This window comes from Anabas testudineus, chromosome 16, assembly GCF_900324465.2.
Source record: "Anabas testudineus chromosome 16, fAnaTes1.2, whole genome shotgun sequence".
Taxonomy (NCBI): Eukaryota; Metazoa; Chordata; class Actinopteri; order Anabantiformes; family Anabantidae; genus Anabas; species Anabas testudineus.
In genome coordinates this window covers 15,991,228-16,010,185 of record NC_046625.1, presented here as the reverse complement: position 1 = coordinate 16,010,185, position 18,958 = coordinate 15,991,228, and the positions used below count along the sequence as shown (strand labels likewise).

Here is an 18,958-nt window from a genome sequence, read left to right as displayed (position 1 = left end):
AAAAAAAAAAAAAAAGTCTTGATCAAGCCGAGGAGAGAGCAGTGAGGACCCGTTGCGTGGCGTCTTGTGGACTCCTGGCGCTGGAAGGCAGAGAGGATCTGGATAAAGAATAATACAGAGAAGGAGATAAATACACCCGCCGTGTTTGGACAGCGGGTTTCAATATGCATTTCAACTGTGTGGCTGAGCAGTTGGATCTGGAACAGATTGGAGCCTGCCTCTCCAACCCTTCACTTTCAGTAGTGGTGGTAGTAATAATAATAATAATAATAATAATAATAATAATAATAATAATAATAATAATAATGATTGAAAATCCAGTTTGAAAAAATACAATTATCTTTTTACATCCACTATAAACAATTCTATCTGTCATTTCTATGGGACAGTTTCATTCACACCATGGTTTATTTTCGAACAAATGAAACGAAGGTAAACTTTTTCCCCTCTCGGTGAGAGCTCTCCCCTGGGCTCTGGGTTTCCCATGGGTCTTTAGAGAAAGCACACAGCCCAGGCAGAGCCCGTTTTACTTGGTGACTTGATAAGTAGCCACATTCTCCCCAGAGGCGTGGAATTAAAGAGGGGGGTGTGTGGGATGGGAGTCAGGACCCCTGTCACCCGCAAAGCAAACTGTGTTTTATTCATGTTTGTTTATTTTATTTTTGGAGTTTGGGTATTGTAGTTGTATGTAGAAAAAAAAAATATATATATATCTATTTTTTAAATTGTCAGACATAAAAAGGAGCCACTAGCATGTCTTATAATTATATTTAATTTCCCTTATGATTTTATGAAGATCCTGGCCCTCACAAAATGTTCACATCCAAGCTCCATTTTACTAATAGCTGCTTTTATTTATTTATTTTTGAATCAGTTTATAAAGTTTTCAACCAATTCGATCCCCTTTGAAGAATTGGAAACGTTTAAAATATTTCAAATGAGGCGACTGACAGTTTTCTTGTCGCAACGTGTTTGCAACAGTCAGCTAGAGACGTGTCTCACCTGTCGTGGATGGGTCGAAAGGAAGACTTCAGGGTCTGTGTTGGAGGTGAGTCGGATCTTACACCGTTTTCATGGTCTGGAAAGGAAATAAGCAAATAAATAAATAAATGAATAAAACACACATCAGCACTTGAATGCATGATAAATACTATCTATATATATATATATATTGTCACTATAAATGAGTCGTTTGTATAGTGTTTGAACTTTGTGGTGTAAAGTGTGTAACCTTCCCCTGCGTGTGTGTGTGTGTGTGTGTGTGTAAACAGAGATGTGATATCCTAATTGTATATTTAAAATAAAATGCAGGAGGTGGACCATTAAAACAATCCACTCAGCTGCCATTAAAGATGAAAAGCTTGGCTTCACCTACCTATGTGCTTTGGACTGTGGGTCTCTGAAGGGCTCTTGCTGTCGCTGCTGAGCGCTGCTGCAGCTGCTACCGGCGACACCACCACGGATGTCGGCTGCTGCTGCTGCTGCTGCTGCTGCTGCTGCTGCTGCTGGGCCGGCAAGTGGTGGTGGTGATGGTGCTGGTTTACTCCCAGAAACGACCTGACATTGAGCAGGGAGTTCTGGCCCAGGAAAGCCCCATTTGTCCAGTTGTGGAACTTCCCAATCTGGCAAGTGTACAGTCCATGGCTCGGGAGGAAGGCCGGGTGCGTTTGGATCTGGTGGTGGGGGGCTGATGGGTGGGTTGTGGCCGCTGGGCCACAAGGGGACGAAGGTTTCTGGGATGAACTATCGGGACTAGTCGCGGTCTCTGCTAAAGACCAGATTTTCGGCTTGTTGTTGGACGGGAGAGGAAAGCTCCCGGGTCTGTCCGGAGACAAAACTCTAGTGGTGTTGTTGTTGTTGCCGTCCGAGTTCTCCTTACTCCCTGGGTGAACTGAAATCGTGCTCTTAGCCTTGTCAAAGGCCTCATGGGCCTGCAAAGCGAAGGCCCGTCTTTTCTCCAAACTGTCCAACTCTCCCCCGGCACCGACGCCGCCCCTGTGCTCCCTGCTGCCCTCCGTCGACTTGTCGTCGTCGTCCTCGTTGCTCTGATCCCCGTCGTTGTCGTCGATTTTGTCTATGTCTATGCTCTCCAAGTCGATCTCCTCCTCGTCTTCGTTTTTCTCCGCTTCGTCCCCGCTGCCGAACAAGTTCCCGTCCTCCCCGCCCTCCTTGCTCCTGCTCCCCCAGGTCACCTTGTTCTCCTTCTTGAGCCTCCGCCTGGCGTTGGCGAACCAAGTGGAGACCTGCGTCAGCGTCATTTTGGTGATGATGGCCAGCATGATCTTCTCCCCCTTGGTCGGATACGGATTCTTCCTGTGCTCGTTGAGCCAGGCTTTCAGCGTGCTGGTGCTCTCCCGGGTGGCGTTCTTGGGCCTGGCCGGGTCCCCGTACTGAAACTGGCCGTATGGGTAGAAGGCAGGAGAGGTGTGTGCTGCGAAGCTGGCAGGATGGACACCAGGACTGTCCTTCAGGTCATACTGGGATCCCTTGAAAACAAGCATATTGTGTTATAGCGTGGGAGCAGTATTGTGCATTATAGTTTTTACACTAAGACGCAAAAATTAAATCCTTATTTTTACTTATCTGCACCTTCAACTAATAAAATGGCCTCTAATAAGAAACTCACACAGTCGCACCTGACTCTAAGCTTCTCAACCAGCTACATTCCACATGCCAGGCCTGCGGCACCTGCACAACCACTCACTGAAAGCCTCGTTTTTTTTTTTTTTAATTTTATTATTAGAAACCATTTTTCATACGTGTCAGTCGAGCAACTGAACAAAAACCACGAAGAGGAGGAGAAAAAGTTCGTCTGGACGCGCAGCTCTCCTGCTTTCTCGCCTTTCCCCCCCTCCACACTCCTCGAGTTTTTGAAGGCCCCTGAGTTTAAGTTTTCCCCAACACGTCTGGCGTTTCTTGTGGATCAATTCAAACCCTGCACACGCCTGGATTTTGGATAATAACTTTTTGTCAAGGCGCTTCGGCGCGGCAGCCGCTGCCTTTGGGCCAGATACACACATTAGCCAACACATAAACACTCTGCAAGCCAATTATTATCACCAGGTGTATTTTAAGCCAATAAATATCCGAGTGTTCTTCATCTAGGCGCAGTAAAATCCACGTGGCGTTCAATGACAGTGATTTACTGTATAACGCAGTCCCAACCAAAGCCTACAGCATTACAAGTGCTGCTGGGAGACTTTGTTCTGTGGGTACAGATCATTTCTCACGATCTCATCACAATAATGTGACTGAGGTGGAAAATAATAAACACTTTTCTAGCCACTAATTTTAATGCTCCGTGCTCAAACGCTGACTTACTGCACGGATGTTTTTATTTTCAGTAAAATGTAATTTACAGTATAAGTAGAAACCCGCTCCACTGGTGTGAGCTGGATTTTCTGTGTGCATGTTTTACGAACTGAACAATGATTCAAAGTCCTTTTCTTATTTCTTAATTTTTCTTTTGTGTTTGTTTGATTGTTTGTTGTCTCCAGTGAAACTTTCCACATTTCCAACTCGGCCAAACAAGTCACCAAACTGTCCAAAACTTAACAATTATCTGGACTCATAAAAAAGGCCCCTAATTAAAAATGTGACAACTAAAATGCGCCCCTGTGTTTTCATTCTCTCGACTGAAGTAGCTATTATAATCTATTGTTGCCTTTTTACACAGCGTCAAGCAGAAAGACTCCTCTGTGCAACGCCAGTGCTCAAACACACAACACAACACCAACATTTATTCTTACCATTTGTGAAAAAAGAGCCAGGTCCGCGCTGGTGTAAGGTAAGAAAGCGCTGTAGTTGTGTGCGTACGGGTTGGCGTACATGCCCAACACCGATGTGACCGCCGCTGCGGTGGCCGACGGGCTTCCTCCGATTTCGGTGCTCCCTCCTCGGGACGAAGGCGTAAGAACAGCCGGTCTCTCGCTCCCGTACACAGCCTGGGAGGCACTCAAGTACTGCGGGTAGCCTAGCTGCGGGAAAGACATCTCCACCGCCGAAATGTCGCACAGTTGTATCGTCCGACAAACTGTGCGTAAAAGGAAAAAAAAAAAAAACGAATGTGAAAGAAAAGAGGGGGGAAAAAAGGAGCCTGGAGGAGTAAAGGAAAAAGGTGCTAAGCCAAAGTCACAGCTACTACACACATAGAGTGGTATGCAGTCAAAACAACCCACTCTTAAATCTCGGCTTCCTGTCTTTTTCTCTCGCAAAGTCCGCTGGATGTGATCTGATCAACAATTGCGCTCCGACTGACGCGCCTGGCCCTGAGGTCTCCAGGCTGATCTCTCAGATACAATTTGAAGTTGATGCTTTGATTGGCATCCCCTACTTGAGCCTGCAAGCTCCTCCTCGTTTGGAGCAATGTGGATAAAGTGAATATAGAGTGAGCACATTGGCTGGGGCCTCTCTCCCCCTCTCTCTCTCTCTCTCTCTCTCTCTCTCCCTCTCTCTCTCTCTCTCTCTTTCCGTCTCTCTCTCTCTCTCTCCCTCCGTGTTTGGACTTATTGTATGTTAAATGTTCAAGCATTAGAGTCCATTCACCGAAGGCTTTGATTGTTGTATGACAACCTGTCTACACGATTTTACAGCTGTCCGACACAGGGGGAAGTAAACCCGTCAGAAGAAGGAACTTACTTTGAATAGATTTAAATTGTAATTAAAGGGAAAAGCCCTCTCCGCAGAGGAATTACTATTTGATATCACGGGCTACTGGTGCGTTTATTTGATTCCTATTAACTCATTTATTAAATTTAAAAAAAATATTCTTTCTCTAACTTGGATTTATTCCTTATAGTCGTCTTCATCTAATGTTTTCCAAACTTATCTAACTGTCAAAGCCACGTTAAAGGTTTGTATGTCGTTCATTCGGATGGTTCCTTGTGAATAATACAATTATTAAATGAACAATTAACTCATATATTTCAGCAAACGCGACAGCGGTAAACATGTTTTAAACCAACTGTTAATTTGAGGAGCTTTTCTTCCAAAAGTGAAAGCAGTTGAGTCAAATCCTGCCTTACTTGAATTTCTCCGTTTAAAGTATTAATTATGGATGTTTTTATCGAGTCGTGTTTTGGTTGCATTTGATGACTTCATGAAGGTTTAATCAGCCAAATTCTTCCTCTTTCTACCCCCCCCCCCCCCCACCTTTTTTTTTTATTTTTTTTTTATTCTCACCCATTTTTCAACTGCACGCGCGCGCACGCTCGTGTATGTGTGTGTGTGTGTATGTGTGTGTGTGTGGATTTAAACCAGACTGTTGTTGTCCTTTTGTAACAACAGAGCCACTTCACGTTTTCCTTGTTTTGAGTGAACAGCAATGAGGAAAAGCCAGAGAGAAGTCGAACACCGAGTCTTCATGGACCTTTATGAGCCACAGAATATCACCCACCTGTATTTTAACACTCTGATTTAATTTAAATGATAACACCTTTAGCACATTAACCCAAAAAAGTGACTGGGAGAATTTAATCCATTCTAGTTTAGTTAACTGGGACATTTATATTCTCAACGTGCAAGAAAATCCCCGTTTGACTATTCTGTTTGTTTTATTTGCGTTTAAAATACAGTAAGGAGAAAAATAATAATAATTTCACAAGAGTTGAAAGGAAGAAAAAAAAAATCGGATGCTGTAGCTTGTGGCCACCTCATCTTGAACCGCTTATCCAATTTCCAGCTCAGAAAAAGAAAAGGGTCGGACACTAACCTCTACTTTCCCTTGCGTCCACTCCTGACACAGCCATGTGGTTCACAAGAGAGGAGGGGGGGGGGGTGTTCATGTTTTAACAGTTCTATTTTTATTTGATTTGATTCTTATATCACCCACCTTCCAAGTCAAAGGAGGTTATTCTGTAGATCTAGATTTAATGCCTTAACTACTGAAGCCCAAGAAGTCAGTAGATTTTGATCTGCACCAGATGGCTCCGAGTGGATATTGCCGAGCGCCGAGGATCTGTTAAAAATATCTGAGGGGCACTGATGGTAATCTGGGTTAACACATCAGAAAGGAGGGAGGAATGGCAATTGTGATAACCCGCTGGAGATGTGTGCAGGAGGCTAAATATGATGGTTGTGCTGGGGTGGTGGGGGCGAGGAGACTGAAATTGTCGCTAAATACAAATGAAAGAGACATGATGATGAGAGAAAGCACGGGATAGAAAACGGATGTTGAAAATTAAAATAAAAGGATGCGTCGGTTTAATAAATAACTATAATATTATTGTAATTAATAATATTAATAATACTATTAATTATAGTAATGTGTGTCTTGGATTCGCGCTTGTACCTTTTCCCTCGAATAAACCTTGTTTTCCTTTTCTGAAAAATACAAAACTACGTCCTGGTAAACAATGACACGTGTTGAGGGCAATAAACCATCACTGTTAACTGATTTATTGGTTCTTGTTAAACTCTCATTACCACTACATGCTCCTCAGCTTCTACCCAGAGAGAGAGAGAGAGAGAGAGAGAGAGAGGGAGGGAGAGAGAGCGCGCACGGCAAACTTTGTTCCTGATCCTCTCGCCTTCCCTCAAAAAACAAAAACTCGTCCACAACACGTACACTTGTAGTGCTTTGCCTCGAAACAGATGGCCTGTCACCATCTGTATCCGTCGCTGTATGATGCGCACGCGCGTTCACGCACATACGCGCACACGTATTCGCAGCGTCACAAGTTAAGGATGTTTTTTTTTTTTTTCTTTTCCTTTGTAAAGTAAAAAAAAAAAAAAAAAAAAAAAAAGATAGAAAAGAATAAAGAAAGTCCCCAGGCTTCTCATATCAGATAGTTTTATCATGTAAATCTACAGGAGGCTCTTCATAAGCTGCTGCGCCTTAATGGCCACATTCTAATAAGTCACTCAGGTAGTGGATAAGTGCTTCTCTTCAACAGCCGCTGTTGTGCTTTTACAATGTCCTTTAACCAGCTCCATCCTCACATGATGGTTTATTCTCTACATACTTTTATTTAGCCTGAAGAAGAAGAAGTATAAATATAAATATATATTTATGTAGCAATTGTTTTATTTTATTTTTCATTTTTAACATGCTTTTGGTGTCTGTGTGTGTGTGTGTGTGTGTGTAACGCATAGATATCATCATGGAAAACAACTGGAATTTAGTCTTTGTCAGTTTAATTAAAATCTATATAGGCCTGAACTCAGGTTTCTAGGAACTAGGCCAACACTTAGACCTGGGTGACTCCAATAGAAGTCAAAGAGAGTGAACCTGCATTACAATAACATCAGTTATGTTGACAGTTGGCTACCACTGCAGAGGTCAAGGGTGTCTCTGTGAACTAATAACTGTGGTGAAAGATACTCCTTTCCTGCCTCTGGGAGTGCCAAAGTTGAGGAAAGGTTAAGAATCTGCAGAATGTCCCTTTTGTGTTTTTCTCGCAGATTATCAAATTAAGTGTTGAAACCAAAACCCCTTTTCACCCCGAAGAGAGGAGATTAGATGAATATCACTGATATCATTAGACTATCGCAACTGTTAGACCTCTTCTTCATCTCCTTAACATCGCAGACAAACATGTACACACACATATACACACACACTCATGCACCGGTTCCAACGACCTCCCCGAACTGCGTCAGAGCGACTGAACTATTTAGCTGTGGGTTACAGTCAGAGGGACCACTGGTGTTACTGTGGGACATATGATACACAGACAACTGTAATGCAGCTATAGGTAAGGAAACAAGGAATTTCCTGGATAATAAAAGAGGTCTATTCTGGGTCTTAGAGGGTCAAGACGTTTTACTTGACAGTTAAACTCTTAGAGGGGTGGCGTTTCCCAGTTTCAACATGACAAAGAGCCCCTGGCTTCAAACCGTTGTCACATTTAAGGGAGTTTTGCAGCAGTTGAATGCGCAGTATAATTCCCCCAAATGCTGTAGATCTTCTGACATTGATCACAAAGGCACTGTAGTCATCAAATAGACAATAATTCAAATTCATGTACATTTCTTTCTTCTCTGAAGGTCTCTCTGCTGATCAGCCTATGATGCTCAAAGCACACCGGTAATTAAAAGCACTGCACATCTCTTCATTTTTGAATATATTTCACAGAATAGGCACGTTGCATGCATTGCACCTCATTCTTTATAAGCTGGTTTTGACTTTTATTTTTGGCCATAATCTTTGTGTCACGAGGTCCTAACCATAACCATGAAGAAACTTGTCATCTCAGGGTGCTTGCCATGATCAGGATGTAGTAGTAAAAAAAAAAAAAAAAAGCACATTGACTTTATACAGTCTACAGACATATCTAATGCCGACATTAGTCATCTTTTCCAGGCAAAGGTTTTATTTATGGGAGGCAGGGTTGAAATAGGTCCATGTTGGTGCATTTAACGTAACTCACTCTGGGGATTATGGCATTGTCCAACACGATAATTCACTCCTGCATCAAGAACACTACAACCACCGCTGTTACTTGAGGTATAATAAATATAGAATAGGAGCACACAGGGTGTTAACTCATCTTGAGCTGATTAAGTAGCCCATCCATATGATTACCTCGAGCTGTCACACTGACTCAAAGTTGTAGGGAAAACACAGTGCTTCATTACTGTTGACAAGTTTCTTTTAACTCATCCTGGCTTCTAACTGCATACCATACAAAAGACAACAGCCAAGGATCTGACTTTTTTTCCTTCCCAAGGGCATTCTCAGGGGTGGGTAATGAATGGGTGGGCCCAGATTTTGATGTGGTTAGGGGCCAAGGGGAGAGAAATGTGAGAAGGGGTGTTAATTGTTTTGGCTCTTTGCTGGGGAAACATATCAACATTAGATCTAATGGAGGTTAAAGACTCTCATTGCCATAGGGGCTGGAGCTAATGAATAGCTATAGCTAGCCAAGGAGAAAGAGAGATGCAGGGAGAGGGGAGGAAAGGAGGATGTGGTATTTACTTGCCTTTATTGAGCTAAGTGTGTTAATGAGGATTAACATTAAGAACTCATGAAAGCATTTTTCTATGAAATATATATGTTTTTCTTTTTTCAAATGAGACATCTTCAGTCATGAGCACAGCTATTTGCAACTGAAGCGAGGGACCTCAAGGATTTCCACTATAGCTTCAGACAAGGAAAGTAATAGTATGTTAATTTTCCTTTATTGGATAAAAACACATTCTCCTTTAAAACCTGTTGCATACAGGTTGTAAAATAGTCTGCAAGACAGCATGCATTTGATCAACAGTGAACCGTGCAGAATCTAATTAACAATTTTGTCAATTTACAGGCTAATTCCATTACTGGGAATTTAACTTTGCCACAGATGATCAAGTGAATGCTAGAAAGTGAAGAGGCTGTAAATAACACACTCCCACTACAATGTATCTGTGTACATCTGCCAAATGTAGTTGCACATGTACACAAAAGACAGTAAACATGTGGGTATGTACAACATTATTGTTGGAAAATGTCAAAGGGCACTGTGGTTGTTGTCGTCATGGTATGAGAGGCCAAGTGGAAAGTGCCATTATGTGGGATGAAAACATGTTGGGAAAATTCACAAGTTATTTTCCCATTTCAGAGGTTTATTTCCTTCCTTGGTAATTGTGAAAATAAAAAAAAATAGAGAATGCAAATCAGCTTTCAGATGATACATTTGCCACGTTTATTTATCAGCAGAGTTAATTGAATTTTAAGAAAGAGCCTTGAAAAGATTCGGATACACTGAAGTATCATTTTGAAATTACACCCTTTGATAGTGGTGTAAAGGATAGACTTATAGATAAAATAATCAACAGACAGCATGACACATGGAATTTTAATGAGGCTGTTTCTTTCATCAGTTTTCATGTTGTGCTGCCTTTTGCTTTGGTGTCTCTTTGTACAAACTATTGATAGTAGTTGAAACCTGCTGTTTTTATGTTGTTGGACATGCTCCCCAGGATGCCTTGGCCTCTCACTCTTAACAACACTGATATCACCTTGATCACTGATCAAACTGACTGTGTTTAGTTGCTCGGGGGTTTCACTTCCTGCAGTGTTTAATTGGTAATAAACATGCAAGTTTAAAAAAACTGGAAAGATAAAAAAAAGAAATGAGTCTGACTTTTCACACGCTGCTGTCTGCTGGTTGCTGACCTGAAACACAAATCTTTAATCTGCAATCAGTGGTAGGAAGTTTAAGATGTAATGTTTTTATTTTTTTTTCTGTTGTTCCAGTAGCATATTTTGACTGGTATTTGTCACAGAATATTGTTGTTGACGTTTGTGAGACAAGAATCTACTATTTGAATTTAGATTACTGATGTCTTCATGATTCCTGAGTAGGCTAGCCATTGGGTGTAACCTCTAGCTTTGGGTGTTATAAGGCTCACAGATGAAAACAGTAGTCTGTCAAATTCACTTATACAATAATGAGTTCTAGACACAGTGATTTAGGGAAGGGAAGGGGGTGTTAGGGAGCAGACAATCTAAAAAAGAAAAAAAAAAAACAGCCCGTTGATGTACTAGATTAGCTCTTTGTGGTACAGATCACATCTCCCCATGTGGCTGAGCAAGAATAAACAAAATGGAATCATCATTTTCTTTGTTTAGACAACCATGACAAACCTGAACATAAGCTAAAAAAAAAAAAAAGAAAAAGATTCAGGCGCCCCACAGGGCACAACCATCGTCATGTCTTTTTTATTTTACTGTAATATGGAGTCATTTTCTTCATGAGGACCAAAATAAAGCTTGTTTTTTTTTTTTTTTTTTTTGCATTTTATATGTCACAATTTATCCATCACAAAATGTCCCAACATACATTTGTGGAACAGCAAATTCCAAAATAGTTTGTATTTAAAAAAATTGTTTGTTAACCACCAAATAGTTTGTGAGACAGAGTATTGTTTTATTTATTGAAGTATACTGTGCTGGATGATAATGTTAATATAGCCCATTAAAAACACACCCACTTGATGTGCTGGGGAAATTCATGCTCACTCTAATAACATGGAACTGGAACTTTATTTATGTTTCATGCCCCAGAAAAACAAGCACATATAGATGCTGATGTGAAATTTACCTTTATTTTTTTTCATCAAAATACATCTGATTACACAATCTTAACAATAAAAATAAATGGTAGTGCTCTGCTCATACTGTGGAAAGGTTTGTTTACACAAGGACAAAGAAAAAGAAGCCCTCAAAGGTGCAAAGGTGAACTCTTCTTTCAAGTGCAGTGATGGTGTTACTCAGACTGGGTGGCAGGTTGCAGCATGGCTTTTTAAATCACGCCCATGTTGAAGCATCATTGATCCCAGCTGAAAAAGAAACCAATCTGGACAATGAAGTTCAATAACAACTGACTCCCATCTCAAAAGGGACCAGCTGATCTGGCGCGGTGTAATGTTTTAGCATTAGTGGCACTCAGCTGTTTCTGCCAAACATTGGCCCACACCATGAAATCTCTTGTTAAGAAGAGAGAAATAGTGTTCACCTTGTAATTGAACCATTTTATCCCCCCTTCCTCCTCCCCTCTGCCCCCTCTGCCATTCTTGTTACCCACTTTTCCAGCTTCTTTCCTTGTGTCCCATCCTGCATCCCTCCTGTCTTCCGCTCAACCCCATCTTTACACACACAGACGTGCACGTACACACAATCCTTTGTATGAGCAGCAGCACCCATCAAAATCTGGATCGATCCCCTGGTGTCATTGTGTGAGGAGGTTATTTATGTGGGCATCCAATCTGCACCTGCCGTTGTGTTTGAGCAAGAGGGGAACACGGCCAGAGTTTGTTAACAGTGAAAGGGGGAAACATCAAAGCTGTGTGAGTGTGTGTGTGTGTGTGTGTGTGTGAGAGAGAGAGAGAGAGAGAGAGAGAGAGAGAGGAGGGGAAGAGCAGCCACCTCAGAGCCCCATGAGTACCCGCCAGCTCGCTGCCTCGTCTCTCGTGAAATGAGCACTTTCACAGTCAGTTAGTCTTTAAGTAATAGATATATTGAGTTCATCCCTTGTAACGTTAGACAACTAATTTATTATTATTTTTTCCTTTTCCCGTCACCCCACCTGCCCCTCTCTTTTCCCCATTCCGCCTCTTCCCCGTCTTCCCCTGTCTGTCCCCTTTCCCTTCCCTTCCCCATCAACACCGGATTATGAAGGTTAAATAAACTCTGTGAAAATGAATGAATATTGCCACCAATCTCCTCCCCTCCTACCCCGACTGTAATCAAAGCCTCACCACCATTGCAGCCACTCTTTTTCAATCCTCATTGACTGAAGAAAAAAAAAAAAAGAACTCCAGCCCAGGCTATCTGGCGGCAGAATGAATGATCCTATTTATGTTAATGCATACATGAACGTTACACAGGTTTTTCCCCTGATAAGGCGATAGGTTAATGAAATGCTCATTTCATTTTACCAGTTGTTTTCTCTGTGAAGTTCCGATAAGTAGCAAACCAATGAAGCTTGTAATTACAATCTTACAGAAACCCGGCCAATCTGTGTATAAATCTCACCATCCAATTACAAGATGTAATAATTTTGCAGTCAAGCTGGTAATGAGGTCTAATACTCATGCATGTGATAATCCCCCCTGGATGCTGACTCTATCAGATGTTAGCTTTGTAATTATATGAGCTTGAGAAAAAAAAATCATTATTTCATGTTCAAGTAGAAAATGAGGTTGGTGGGAAGTTAATTTTCTCTATGCTCTGTGAAGCGTAGACAAGAATTTAATGATTTAATTACAGTTGTTAGCCCTTTTTTGCGAGAGGCTTAAATTGAGCTAAGCATTTTTCATAGCCTCCGACATCAAGAGTCGGGGAACATCAAAGATTTTGACAGCATACAAAGTGATGAGCAGGCCCAGTGGCCCTGATTATTATTTTTTTTTATTCTTCTAGCCAGAAAATAAGGTTTCCTTTCCTTTAGCTTCTTTCCTTTTCCCTTTTATCCTTTCCTCTTTTCCTTTCCTTTCCTTTCCTTTCTCTTTCCTGTCCTCATCGTCAGGGTAACCACAGCCCAGGGACACCAGGCCTGCTGGATAAAAGCAACATCAACAAATATTAACCGCTCTGGCTTTCACCACTGGCAGCTAATCCACTGTATGTGAATTTGTCATATCAGATTACTATGACAGTCATGGTGCAGTGCAGAATGGAAAGCATCCTCCTGCATCCTCAAAAGGACAATATAGTTTTACTCCCTACCTTCTTTGAATTTCAAAATAGCCTATGAGTGGTGTCTGTAGTCCTCTGATTTCCATACAGCCTTTATATGAGAGAAAGAAAGTGTAAATACATTCCTCAGAGTAATCCCTAGAAAGAGGAATGGCTGCTTTTGGCACTTTAAAAAAGTGCTTTGAGCAATGTAATTCAACTTCATAGTAACAGTAGCTACTTGGTTATGCAGGCTATGGTGTGAGTGTGTGTGTACTGCTGTCATCCATGCTTTTATCAGGTTTTTGGAACCTGGCATCTGGAGAGTTATTGATTCAGATTTTAATAACTTATTTTGGCCCAAAAAGTTGACATTAGAAAATGGTGAATATATAAATAATGTGTGACAGTGTGGTTTATTTTTTCATTTACTCACAGCTGAGATGTCTGTGTATCCAAGATTAGGATCCAGTCTAACATAATGTAGTATTAATGCATGTGTTAATTTATTATTATTATTATTTTTTTAACCTTATAGATTTTTCATAAACTTGAAATAAGTGTGTGAGACAGTTTGAGAGAACAAAATACAGTAAATCTCAGAAATGAACAATTAATTGCAAACTTACTACAATAGAAAATCAATAAATCTGCTGTTTTGTTTCAAAAACCATTAGTATTTTTGTGTATGTATATTTATATGTATATGTATATACTTAGCCATATTTAGTTACTTACATTTTTGTAAAAAAAACTGCATAGTAGTCAAAATGCCAGTGACTGAAGAAAATATTGCTTTATGGGGCAATAACTCATGACATATCTTTAGTTCAACTGCTTAGAAATCAGAATAAGTGTCATTCAGCTTGTGGGCTATCTGTTGTTTAAAACCTTCGAAAGACGCTGACAGTTTCACTTAGCAGTATGGCTAGTACTTGACACACCAACTACAAGTGGATTGAAATGTTGTGGTTTTCTGCATTTATTTGTCATAAAATTTGATCTGATCTTCATCTAAGTCAAGAGTATAAACAAAAATAATGTGCCTGAAATAATATCACCAAAACATTTTTGATCTTTCATGTCATCTTTATTAAGAACAACCAAAAAAGTACAAACATAGTGCTTGTGGAAAAAGTATGACAATCTTTGGAAATCATAATAATATAAAAATAATATAAAAATGAGAATTGATTTAAATAAAGCTGGAAATGGTTACAAAGTGATGTCAGAGACTTAGGAAACTCGCCAGTCAACAGTAAGACATACAATCTACAATTGGAGGACTGTGGTTACTCTACCTAGAAATGGGCGGCCAGTTAAAATGACCCCAGGAGCACAACAAACACTCATCAGTGAGGTAAAGAAACAACCAGGAGTGACAGCCAAAGATATGAAGACATCATTGGAACTGGCTAGCATTTGTGTTTATGAGTCTATAGTAGGTAAAACATTGAACAAACAGGGTGTATATGGCAGGACACCATGAAGCTGCTACTTACTCAAAAGAATATTGTTGCATGCCTGAAGTTTGGCAAGGAGCACATTGACACTCAACAATATTGGCAAAATGTGTTGTGGACTGATGAGACTATATTGAACTATATGGAAAGAACACAGAGCGCTACATTTGGCGTAAAAAGGTCGCTGCATATCATCATGAAAACATCATTCCAACTGTAAAGTATGGTGGAGGAAACACCATGATCTGGGCCTGCTTTGCTGAATCAGGGCCTGGTCAGCTTGCAGTGGTTAGGGGGAAGAATTCCCAAGTGTGTCAAAAAATTCTTCAGCATAATTGGGAATGTCTGTACGTCAGCTGATTAGAAGTTGGGTGATGCTACAAAACAATGACCCAAAACACACAACAGAATGACTTCAGAAAAACAAAATCCACATTTTGGATTGGTCAAGTTGAAACAATCAGAGCATTTGACAATTTTACACAACCGAGTTTAAATTACTTAAAGAGTGAGTGCATTGTCAAAAACGGTGACGAATGAATTAACTGACTTATGCTTTTAACTCTGCTGTATTATTATTCTAATGTAAGTTACTTAAGATAAGTTCATATTTAAACCGAAATAGTCCATGTGCATCAAATTTTGCACACACTTTACTGCCACATTTAAATTATGACTATACCAATTATGAAAACTGTGTTTAAAATTGTGCCTTACATTTGCAGAATGTAAAACTAGAAAAAACACAACAGCTTCCCTGATTCTGCACTCCTCATCCTCTCCCTCTCCCTCCCTCAGCCTCCTCTTTTGACCTTTTTTAATCCGCCTCAGCCCTCTCAGTCCTTTCTCTCTGCTTGGCCATGTCCTGTTAAACAAGAAACGTGTTGCGGTGTTGTGACCCACAATTGTGGGCAGCTTCACGGCAGGTTTTGCAGGTCTTTTTTCTGCTCTGGTGTCCAGTCTGCCTCCATCTGCCACTGCCTCGCCACAGTCCCACTGGGGGAGATGGGGCTAATTCTGCAGTCAATTAGCAGAAGGGCCGCTTTTGTTCTCTCACTGGCTCCCATGGGCACTATCTGCTTCAGTGCTCCCTCACTCTTGCTCCATTTTGATGGTTCTCACTTTCTATCTCATTTATTTGTTCATGGTTCTCTATCTCTCTTTGGTTGTGTAATTTCTTTTGTTTCATCCCTTTCCTCTCTCTTCCTGTTATCTTTCTTTACATCTTTACTCCGTTTATCAAGTTCTCTATCTCTTGCTGTCTTTTCTGTTTCTATCTCTGACATGGATTCTTTGAGGTATTGAATGTGTGCTTGCCATATTTCTTTTCCCAGCCCACCCTTGCTCGGTGACCTTTGTGACATTGTTGGCCAGACAATGTCTCTGGCAATCACAAGCCATAAAAGAGAGAGTTATAGGTATATATTCCCCTACAGATTATGATACATTGTGTGAAAAAAATAGTCATTAGTCTAAATGACTAACATAAAAAAACAAGTTACAAATTAAGTCAGATTACAGACATCACACTGTACAAGCTATGACATCATGCTATGTCATCAACTTACAATTAGAGTAGAAAAGAATAGAGTGAAAGTGGGAACATGGATAAAACATGTTTGTGAGAAAATTCATCATTAAAAAATGTTAGATGGAAATACTTATACATTTTCCTCACGTTTTTTTCCCCTTCACGTTAATTAATTTAAAACACTTCTAGCACTTTCTGAAGAGGTGTCACATTTAAATACTTTCCCTCCATCAGCCGCACCAACATCTAGCGTGAAAAGAAACATTATTGAAAAATTATCTAGTGTAAAAAAAGGCAAAAATCATCCCCGGTCTTTTGATCGATGCGGCACCCTGTGGGTCTTACCCCGCTGTTGTCCCTGTGGCTCTACCTGGCCCTACTGAGCTGTACCTGTCTCAAGTTAATAAATCATTTTGGCATAATAAAATATTCAAAGGAGAAGGGGATCAGGCAAGGCCAGGTTAAAGAATTTCTTAAATTTTCATGGCATGACAGCCTGTTCCACATAGCCACCCTCACTTCAGCTGATTCGTGCCCTGGGTTGTGTGTATGTATGTGTGTGGCTGCGGTTGGGAGGATCTTCCGTGTCACTCTAATAGTCTAGAATTACACTTGTATCAGTGTCACTAGCATATGGGGTCTATGTATACCCTTAGGCCCATCACACTCCCTTCCACCTTCCACTGTCATGGCATTTAAAGTGATACCATTTGGGCAAAGCTAGTTTTGACAGAAAAAGTGAAAAGCTGTGTGTTTCCCTACTTAGCCCGATGACAGAGCTGCAGCCACCAGGGGCCCCTGCCACAGAGCAGCCAATCAAATGAGATTTTACAGGATAATGATGGAAAGTAAGCTTGCCTCCTTAGTCGGTGCTCCCACTCTCTCTCTCTCCTCTTTCCTCTTTCCTCCTTTCTTTTATTTCTTCTCTGTACCTAACCTTCTGTCCTTTCACTAACCTTCTCCTTTTGCCCCCACTTCTTGTGGTGGGATATAACAAGAAACCAATAGCGAACATAGCCTGAATAAAGCAATCAACATTGTAAATAGACTACTGTAATGCAGTATTAAAAGTGAAGTTTAGGTTTCATTTAAAACTCCATTATATATCTTTAAAGGTGTGTGGGGGGTGGTGGGGGATTCAATTACACTAACACTACTAAGATAAAAGCAAAAGGCACTTTCAGAGAGCATTGTGAATTTTATTTGCATTGTTCAAACCCAGTTTATGCTGTGAACACTGTTTTCTGAGATTGGGAATCAGGCAGTAAAACAGGAGTACTAGGAAATTAATCATTCTGTCCTCTGCTGTATCAAACAGCTGTAGAGGCCTTGGGTAAGTTAGCTTCACAAAGGTTAAACAGAATATGAAATAATGATGAACCCATGAATAAAGGGACCAATTAAAGCTACCTGTTCTGCTCTCCCATTTCTCCCTATCCTGACCCCTTTCACCATCTCCTCCCTCACTTTTTTATGCTTCCTTGAATCCTCTCATCATACCTTTCACCAGCCTTTGATTCTCGCTTCCTCCCCACCATGCCTCCTAATTCCACTTTTCCTCTTAACCCTCTCCATCTATCAATTCATCTATCCACCTATGCATCTTTACATCCTCTCAAAGACAGGCTGGCAGTGTCATTGAGTGCTTCATTCCCTCTGGATGAAGACTTCACAGTTATTCATGTGGGATCCTGAGCAGGTGAAATGTTTTAATTCTAGGACCTGATGAACAGTTGAACATGTAGAATCCAATGGAGAAGCCAAGGGAAATCTTCTAAATGAGTTGCTTGCAATAGGATATTGAAAATGGGCTGCTACTTTTACACAGTGCTTACCTGTAAATATTCAATCTAAAGTTGAGTCACATAGGAATAATATAAAAAAAAGGTTTGTTGTTGGTACCATCTCACCTGCTTCTTTCTTGCAGCAGGTGGTTTTCTAAGTGGAATATTTAACTTGCTTGTTTTCTAACCATCTCATTGTCCCTGTAACCACCACATTTGTGCTTTTTAAAAGTGTGAGAAGTCACAAAACCTGAGAGAACAAGCTGTGAACTGCTAATTTGTCTGATTTCTAATCATTACTGCTGCACAATCCTCACAGATAAGATGAAAAGAAACATGGTTCTCCACTAGTGGAACCTATATAACAGTCACGCAGTTTCACTCTCATGGCATCACCTGGCTTCTCCAGCACCTCTAACACACATACACACACACTTTCAATATCTATGTTTTTCATTTTGATCTCTTCATATCTTTCTGCCATGCTTGTCTGACCTCTATGGAATCCCTAATATATGTCAGTAATTGCACATCAAACCTCAATGCATTATTTTAGCCCCAAACTCTCCCCCAACCAACACACGCATGCCAAAGGCTCATGCGGCAAACACGTGTATATAACTTTGCATTTGCATGTGCATATACAAGCACACATGCATACATTCACATGCAAGCTTGCAGACTTCATTTTTATGTACACAAACACGCACACAAATGTGGCTGGCTGGCTTGCTGATGGTGTAGGACTCATGTATTTTGATGATATGAAAGTTGACCACATTTACATGCAAATCGAAGTTCCAGATTAATAGGGTCCACGTATGAGGGCACAGGAAGACTGAATGGTAATATGCTATTATGGCTTTTAAATACATTTACCAATGTTTTGATGCAGAATTAGCATGGTCCTAGCGCAAGGAAATCATGTTGGTCTGATAGCAATTTGGTTTTCCAATTGGGAATACAATTTCATCAGGTTCGACTGTCATTTCTAATAATGACTCAGGTTGTGCTCACTAAATTGAAGATTCTTTTCCTCACTTTTTTTTTTTCTCCCCACCTTGGTGGATGAAAGAAC

The 18,958-nt window shown here is 40.7% G+C and overlaps 1 protein-coding gene across 1 annotated transcript; it reads right to left on the bottom strand.

Moving 5' to 3' along the window:
* Nucleotides 1–8: 8 nt before the first annotated feature.
* irx1a (iroquois homeobox 1a) lies at nucleotides 9–4,044 on the bottom strand. Its single transcript, XM_026372159.1, has 4 exons — nucleotides 3,750–4,044; nucleotides 1,376–2,486; nucleotides 1,003–1,078; nucleotides 9–98 (listed from the first exon to the last, which is right to left on the bottom strand). The coding sequence occupies exons 1-4, from the start codon at nucleotides 3,990–3,992 to the stop codon at nucleotides 23–25; spliced, it is 1,506 nt and encodes a 501-aa protein (XP_026227944.1). The 5' UTR covers nucleotides 3,993–4,044; the 3' UTR covers nucleotides 9–22.
* Nucleotides 4,045–18,958: the final 14,914 nt, after the last annotated feature.

Coding starts and splice junctions, on each gene's coding strand:
- irx1a (XM_026372159.1), bottom strand. CDS start 3,992: ATGTCTTTCCCGCAGCTAGGCTACCCGCAGTACTTGAGTGCCTCCCAG. Junction 2,487..3,749: donor TGGCTCTTTTTTCACAAATG/GTAAGAATAAAT, acceptor CTTGTTTTCAAG/GGATCCCAGTATGACCTGAA. Junction 99..1,002: donor TTTCGACCCATCCACGACAG/GTGAGACACGTC, acceptor TTCTTTATCCAG/ATCCTCTCTGCCTTCCAGCG.